The following is an 8,175-nucleotide window of genomic DNA, read 5'->3' on the forward strand; positions in this document are numbered from 1 at the left end:
AAGAATAATTTAATGTATTTTATAATTATTTCATCTCATTATTCAAATCTCAGTGATTTTCTATTTATAATTTATTTATCACTTTTTCAAAGAGGAAAGAAGAATGATATCTGACAAAGCCCAAATGACAAACAATAAATTTTTATATCAAAGGATTTACACACAAAACCCATGAGCAAAGCTCAGCCCAGCAACCCAAATCAAACAACACAAACCCAAGAAACCAACCGCCAAATCTCTCCCTTAATAAGAGCGTCTGGATGCGGCTGGGCTTATATTATATGTCATAATTTCCTTAACGTCTACCAGACGACGTTTAACATCCTCAGTTTTGTTTCTTGACGTTGTCCGTGATATATTAGACGTCGTCTAGGGTCCTAACCTTGTTCGGCAAACGGAAAATATGTGCTCTGAAAACCCTAGAAAATGGAGGTTCACATGGGAGACCCAATCTCACTCCCCAAATCTCAAGTTATTCATCTTCGATTCCCGTACAAAATCTTCAATTCATTGCATAAGCCTCGAGGTCCGGCTACATCTTCCGCAATCTCAACTTCTCGTCAGCTGGATTGGAGAAGATACCGAGAAAATCTCGATTAGGGTTCCGATTCCTAAACTTCTAATCGATCCCGATTCTCCTGTGAGTTTTAGAGCCCTCGATGATCACATTGAAGTTAAGCTTGTGTTGCTTCTTCCAGTTGATCACCCCATATTTTCCAACTTGAGTTTGAGCGATGATGGAGAGAATAATGAGGCTTTGGATTCAGTAAAACCACTCAAAATGGACTCTGGTAACCTTACATTATTGGACATTTTTATTTATGGTTGCTTTTTATTTAGTTTATTTGCATGTCTGAGATTATGCTCAGTTAAATTAATGAAAATGCTTATGAAAAGAACAAGAAAGTGAATTTTTTGCTGGTCATTTTTGTTATATTTTCTGGTTGTTTTGTTCTTATCATGATTACGATTGTTTGCAAGCGCGTTAATGTTTTATGAGCTGATGCCATTGCAATTGTCTTCGTCTCGCTCTCTACATATATATATATAGACACACACTAAGTTTTTTTAGTCGTTATGATTTATAGGAATTTAGGTGTTCAATAGGTTTTATTTCAGGTGTTCAATGGGTTAGTATAGGATTAAAAATATGTATTTGGCTATACATAAACAACTATAAGTCCATTCGTTTTGATAAAATTAATTATTTAGTCCTCAATTTTTTAAAACACAATTGAAACATCCATTTTTTTTTTTCTAGAAAAATCAATCTATTAATAGACTCATTGCTGCTTAGTTCTTATAATTTTTAATTATCCATATTATTTAGTTCCTGTAATTTTTACTATTTATACTATCTAGTCACTATAACCAAAGCTAACACAAGATGACTAACATTTTCTTTGAACGAAGTACTGAATAGCTTAATTTTATAAGATATAAAGAATTACAATTGGGTATTAAAATAATAGGCACCGAATAGTTAATTTTGACAAAATTTTGGGACCTAAAAGTAACTTTATTAATGCTTATTGTTTCATCCTTCTGTTTTGGACTTTTCATCTTTACTTCTTACTTATCTTGCTTGTTTGGTTCAGATTTAAAGAATTTATCAACAATGGAAGGAGTGCATTTTTACTGCCAAAGTTGCTCAACTAGGTTGACCAGAAGTTGCATCAGGTAAAATGCTTTTTCAAGGTTAATCCAATTAAAATCAACAACCTCTAACTCTTATTATTTTGCTTGATTATTCATATTTCTGGTTTATGGCTATCTTATGTTCAATTGTCCAAGGCCTTGGGCATACTTCTCTCACATTTTTGTTATATAGTTGACATCTGTTCTGAAACTCCATGGAAATTCTTCATGATTGTTTATAGATCTTTTATGTTGGCTGTTTAGCAACATTTGGTAGTTAACTTGCACAAGTATTTGGCATCCCTTTAATATTTTCTTTTACCTTCCCATATTCTTAAAATTTCAGTTCATATGTAGACAGTTTGTGGAAATGCCATCAGTTGACTGGCGGGAGATGGCTGACAACTGGTTTGGAGCCTGCTGTTGTTCATTTGGAGGTATAAGTGAGAAGCTGGTGAATAGGTTCGCAGATGCTTATACATGTGCAAGGGGCTTGTGCTTGTTAAATTCTACATCTGTTATTATTTGCAAGGATGATCTTGTAGCAAGTAACTTTGCTGACTGGAATGGAATTCAAAGGTTTGAGCCCAGAGAGAATTTCGCTGGTCGGAATAGTTTAAGTGAAGAAGCAAATCTAGATTTTGGATCTAATCTCAGAAGTGATGCCAGTTGTGATAATCATAATGAGAAAGCGGATGTTAATAGGACTTTGAGGTCTTCACATCTCAACTTTTATAATCATGGTGAGGACATCAAATGTAAAGTTAGGGAGGAAGAACCTAATGCTATTGGATTATTTTATGCGAAACCAGCATCAGATCTCTCTGAAAATGTAGCATCAGAGCTTGGTTGTTGCAATTCAACCCATTATGAACAAGAATATGTTGAAATGAGCACACATGAGGTGTCTAAACTTTCATTAGTGGATCAGAATAATAGTGAAGCTGTAAATGCCATGGTCAATAGGAGATCTTTTCTTAATGGGTTTCTTGGAAATGTTTTCATGGCTAGATCCTATAATCTTTCTATGGATATTGAGTGGAAGCAATTTGTTTGCCCTAACTGTTCAACTGTTCTTGGAGCTTATCCTTGTGCTGATGGTGATCTCCCTGTGGATAATGGAGTTAGACTTTTGAAATGTTACCTTTCCACTTCGTTGCCTGTTGGTAGATCAGATGACTTATTCAGGTTAGCCAACAGTGATCCTCGAGTTTTGCACTTAACTTTAATATAGTTGTGCATAACAAGTTTTTAAATTTTTTATGGAATAGATCAAATGACCTGCAAAACAATCTTAACCTTTTTGTGCTACTTTGTTTTATCAAATTTGTTAAGTTGTTTTACTTTATCAATGTGGCAATAAATTTTAACATTTATAACGATTGTGGCCAATTTAGTGGAGATTACAGGAACGAACTTGTGAAGCCTACATAGCAGGCTCAGTTGGCCCAAAATAAAATGTTGTTTTTGAAATTGCTTCGCAATGCTATTAATACAAAATATGATTTCAATAAATTTTTGCATGATTTAGATTTTCTTTGTGAAATATTAATTTTTTTTATCATATTGATGTGATAAAAGCATTTTTTTTATTTTAAATAATTCATTTTTCTTTACGTGTATTAATAATATGTGGAAGTGGTTCTCCTTCCAGGCAGTGCCAGTGATGTAACTTTCATTTCCATCACAGATTTGATGCTGAAATTTTTTTAAAAAAAAAGGGGAAACAATGAAGTGTCTTGTGTTGATACTTGAGCTATAAATATTTATAATTTTGTTATTTACAAAACTATGTTTGCGGACAGGAAATATACTTTGGAGAAAATGTTTGCAAATCAACTAATAGAAAGTGCAAAAGATGAGTTGTCATTTCGGACTGTAATCAGGGATTTGACAACCAAATCTCCAATGCTGCAAATCGTGCTTTTAAATCCAAATTCATGGTACTGCACTGGTAGCTGTTTAGATGCAGAGTGTGGTGAGAAATCAGCATTGAAGTTGGACTTGCATCCGATTATCAAGCTTCTGTTTTCTGACTGTAGCAACAATAAAGGATCCCAATTAAGGTTAGTCATTATTCAGCCGGGCCTTCTGTTTGCTTATTACTCTTTCCTAGTAGCTGAAGAAATCTCTTTGATGCTGAGTTTATTGATATGAAATGGGGGCGTGAATCATTTATCTCTTGTTGTTGGAGTAATGTTGTCAATCCCAGTCTGCATATTTATGCACATGTATAGGAGGTTGTTAAGCAGAGTAAAATTCTTCTTGCAAGTGAAAGTATTTGTCATGTTTTACCCCATTGCGCTGCTATATTATATATGCCTTGACAGGCTTAAAAATGTGGTGAGGATAATGACCTAGTTCAACACCCCCACCTACACACACCCGCCACCATTCTCCCTATTCTGTTCCGTAAAATGTTGAACCATGTGCAGGGTGTTAGAAGATTGGATAGCCAAGAATCAAGCAGAAGAAGTTTTCATGTTGCCCCATCTAATAGAAGAATTGACTGAAAACATCGCATCCATGAAGGATCAACTTCCACCCTCTTGTATTTTCTTCCAGGGTCTATCACTGTCGTTCTTGCTGAGGTAAGGTTTAGCTATTAATGGCTTCAAACTTCTATTTGATCCGAATGGAAGACTGGAATGGTACACATTGCAGAAGTTATGGTATATTAACTGGAAGACTTTGACAGAAGTTAATGATTTATTTCCACCTTCTTGTACTTGCTGTTTGAGTCATGACGCACAATTTCATCCTCAGTTTTTTAATGCAGAATAATTTGTGAAAGCGTTGTAGCTCTTGAACAGTTAGCTAGCAGATGTAAAATTACCAGTTATTTGGATCGGACATAATATTGTAGATTAGTTGAAGTGATTATTATTTTTATATAAATACAGGGAAAATTAATGTGTTGACTATTTCTTTCTTTACTGCTAAATTTGGTTGAATTTCTTTCGTTTTCATATGAATATAAAATTTATTGGTAACTGAAGTCAAATGCTTGTCTTGTACTGTAATATGTAGAACTCAATTTAATTATAAAGCCGTCATGTAAAATTCTTTTAGACTTGTACCCTTTTTAGGGTTTACTGAAATAACAATTTTCATATAATTTGAGATTGACCTTCAAATGTCTATTTATAAAATGAATTTTGCAGAAGTTTCATTTTTTTTTCTTGGTTCCAAACAAGCTAGTTTTGTGAAATTAATTTGCTTCGAACAAATTGTGTGCGAGATAAGAGATGAAATGGTATAATTCATGAGAGAGGGAGACTGGAGATGACTAAAACAATATTATTCATATAAAGCCGAATGCCAATCAAGTCAAGTAAACACATCTCTTTTCAATCTCATCATCTTGCTTCTCCCCCAATTTCACATCTTTTCTAAGCACAACAATTTCTTGTTTGATGACCTCTTCTTCATCTTTTTTAGCTTCGGTTTCCTTAATCTGATTCTCCTTGGCATTGATGAACTCCATGAGACTTTCAAGGGCAAGTTGAGCGTCTTCACACTTCATAAGTTGCTGAGCTACCTCTGCTGGGGTTATGGCTACACTTTGAATGAGTTCTTCAGTGCATTTGAAGAGAGGATGGTCCTTAATCCCAAGGTAAGTGTCCGCAAGTTTCTTGAAGCCTGCTGGAGTACAGTGGCCCATGTAGATGTGAACATCCATGCGTCCTGGGCGTAGCAATGCAGGATCCAATTTTTCTTTGTAATTTGTGGTAAAGATGATGATTCTCTCATCTCCGCAGCTTGACCATAGCCCATCAATGAAATTCAGTAAGCCTGACAACGTTACCTATTTCATAATAAATAAATAAATAAATAAAAGGGTTTTAGAAAACTTAGCTGGGTAATGTTTAAATGCATCCCAAATCAGAACTTCAATGATTTTCTTAGAAAAAAAAAATGAATAACTGGACAAATTATTTAAATACATCCAATTGGTCCAAAAAGGCAACACTTTTGTTCTCCTTGGTGGTAAGAAGAAAAATTCAAATTGGGTTGTTACCTAAAATTTGCCAATGGAAAATTATTATGTACGGTTAGATGAAAAACAAAACTCGTGTGGGCCATGCCCTTTTTTTCACTTAAACAAAACCCTTGGGAGAAAAAAAGAAAGCAATACTCAAAATAGAAAAGAAACAACATAAATTAAGACAAATGGAACACAAAATCTGAAGGGAAATAAGATAATCTAAGAGAAAACAACTAATTGAAAAAGAAACACAAAGTGAACACATCAACATAAAGCATAAAACAAAAAACAAGTTGAATCACAAAAATTCCTTTGAGTGAATCAAGGGATTTAATTTCTGATTTGTTATCAATAAAGATAAGTGGAAAGTACACTAGACTTTTCAACACCATTATAAATTGCTTGCATGAAAGGTACAGCTACCATTTCTTCTTAAAATACTTTGCACTTTCGGAGAAAAAAAAAAGGAAAATACTTTGCACTGCCTAACAATTCTTTCCCTTTTTTTTTTCTCAGAATTAGTTCAGATATTCTATCCAATCAAAGGTTAAAGTGCTGTATTTTACATGTATGAACATAATAAAATAAATAATTTTAAAAGAATTGAAAGGAAATTCTTTTTCATGGACTTGAGACGCTGCCGGGTACCGAGTCTAATAAATATTAAATTAAATATTTACAATAAAATTAAAATTTATGTAAAAAATATATGATAATTATGTAAATATAAACACCGATTTACTAATGGTATAAAGTTAGTGGGTCGAAATAATTATATCAGAATGATTGAGACTTTCAACTGTGGAAGCCCCTTCTCCTCCACTGAATTTGAGCCATTTGGCTTTACGTTATACCAACGGACACCCAGCTTTCAATTTTCAAGAGAAAACTTCAAAAGGAACCAGAAAAAGTTTTAGCAAATCCAGAACTTACCTGGGAACATAATTTGAATTTGTTCCCAGAGAAAAAAAAAAAAAAAATAGTGCAGAGTTTGTGTTAAAACAGGGCTACAAAACAAAATCAAAATCAAATGGAGACCCAGATCAAACGAACCATCAAAATTGAATTTGTAAATTATGGCAGAAGAACTTTGTATTGTAAAAGTGATTGTTAAGTGTTAACTCACCCCAGGATCAAAAGAAATTTTATTGTTGCCTTGATCGCGGTCATCATCATCATTGTCGTCATCGTTGGGAATCCGAGTGTGAGTACGTGAACGGGAAGATTTGGTGCTGCAATCAATGTCCTCAATGAGAAGGATGGAACGATTGGTGGTGGATGTGAGTATACGCCTGAGATCACTATCATTGCGTACGCCTTGAAGCTGGAGATCATAGATATGGAACCTAAGATAGTTCGCAATGGCAGCAACAAGTGTTGATTTCCCAGTCCCAGGAGGACCATACAGAAGATACCCTCTCTTCCAAGCCCTGCCCACACTCTGGAAGTACTTCTTGCGTTGCAAAAACAAGTCAAGGTCTCGTATAATGGAGTCCTTAAGGTCAGGATCCATAGCCAGAGTTTCAAAGCTAGCTGGGTGCTTGAAAACAGTAGATTCCCACATGGAACCTTCATGATCGTAAGTGTAGAGATTAAGAGTCTCGCGTTTGCTCAAGATCGATTCTGCAGTGCTAGAAATATAAGGCAAGTAGCTCTGTACAACTCTTTCTCTGTCTTTCTTTCTGCAATTCAACTCGAAGAATCGCTTGTTCCTGAAATAATACTTCTTAGCTTCTTTCTCACGAAGAGTCCATTCGAGGCGCATACCTTGGAAGTCATCGATGACTTTAGTATCAACAGGAATGCCTGGTTTTGGTGGAGCAGTGATATTGTTACTGTCATTATTGCCAAGGAGGAGGCTTCTGGTGGAGGGACCAATCTTGGTAGGAAGATAGACCTCAATAGCACGAAAAGTTTCGCTGTGAACAGCTTGCCAGCGATCTTCAATGATGAAGGTGAAATCAGAGGAGAAATAGGAAGAGAAGAAATCAGAGAATTTGGAATTGATGAAATCCCGCATACGCTTTGGGATCATTTCGTTGAGGATGGTACGGATGAGCATGGACAAGGTGGAGATGGAGGCGTAGGCGGAGAGGAGAGTGGACATGGAAGGAATTTCTTTGAACAGAGAGGCCATTGGCTTCGGCAGCGGAGAGAGGGCAAGGTGAAGAAAAGAGAAGCGCTTGTGCTTTGTTTCTTGGAGCTTTAGGCTGGTGAAGGGAATAAAAGGGACTCCATTATATAGGCAGGGCAGCAGGCATGCGAAAATGAATCCATCATTACGTCTTTGACACTCACTTTCTCATGTATTTCATGTCTAAATAATTTTATAAAATACTTGAAAATTTTGGTTAGCATGACCTCTTGATGCTTCACTTAAGAGCATGTTTGTTATGACTAATCATAACTGTTAAATAATTAAATATGTTTAAATTTTAAATATTAAATGTTAATCAAATAAAAATAAAATATATGTAGGTATTTTTATATGATATATTAATAAAAAGGTTTTGAAATAAAAAAGTAAAAATTTGTAGAAATTTTTATAA

At 34.9% G+C, this 8,175-nt stretch overlaps 2 protein-coding genes across 2 annotated transcripts; one reads left to right on the top strand and one right to left on the bottom strand.

The window, feature by feature from the left end:
• Window positions 1-288: 288 nt before the first annotated feature.
• LOC110609020 lies at window positions 289-4,560 on the top strand. Its single transcript, XM_021748326.2, has 5 exons — window positions 289-791; window positions 1,599-1,680; window positions 1,996-2,826; window positions 3,444-3,704; window positions 4,074-4,560. The coding sequence occupies exons 1-5, from the start codon at window positions 404-406 to the stop codon at window positions 4,231-4,233; spliced, it is 1,722 nt and encodes a 573-aa protein (XP_021604018.1). The 5' UTR covers window positions 289-403; the 3' UTR covers window positions 4,234-4,560.
• A 358-nt stretch (window positions 4,561-4,918) lies between these two features.
• Window positions 4,919-7,848, bottom strand: LOC110609815 (AAA-ATPase At1g43910). Its single transcript, XM_021749635.2, has 2 exons — window positions 6,753-7,848; window positions 4,919-5,446 (listed from the first exon to the last, which is right to left on the bottom strand). The coding sequence occupies exons 1-2, from the start codon at window positions 7,761-7,763 to the stop codon at window positions 4,964-4,966; spliced, it is 1,494 nt and encodes a 497-aa protein (XP_021605327.1). The 5' UTR covers window positions 7,764-7,848; the 3' UTR covers window positions 4,919-4,963.
• Window positions 7,849-8,175: the final 327 nt, after the last annotated feature.

The sequence above is a fragment of the Manihot esculenta genome, chromosome 2 (assembly GCF_001659605.2).
Source record: "Manihot esculenta cultivar AM560-2 chromosome 2, M.esculenta_v8, whole genome shotgun sequence".
Lineage (NCBI taxonomy): Eukaryota > Viridiplantae > Streptophyta > Magnoliopsida > Malpighiales > Euphorbiaceae > Manihot > Manihot esculenta.

Excerpts from the sequence above, each read along its gene's own strand:
- LOC110609815 (XM_021749635.2), bottom strand. The coding sequence starts at position 7,763 with ATGGCCTCTCTGTTCAAAGAAATTCCTTCCATGTCCACTCTCCTCTCC. Across the intron at positions 5,447-6,752 it reads AAATTTCTTTTGATCCTGGG|GTAACGTTGTCAGGCTTACT; the intron begins GTGAGTTAACAC and ends ATTATGAAATAG.
- LOC110609020 (XM_021748326.2), top strand. The coding sequence starts at position 404 with ATGTGCTCTGAAAACCCTAGAAAATGGAGGTTCACATGGGAGACCCAA. Across the intron at positions 792-1,598 it reads ACCACTCAAAATGGACTCTG|ATTTAAAGAATTTATCAACA; the intron begins GTAACCTTACAT and ends TGTTTGGTTCAG. Across the intron at positions 2,827-3,443 it reads AGATCAGATGACTTATTCAG|GAAATATACTTTGGAGAAAA; the intron begins GTTAGCCAACAG and ends GTTTGCGGACAG.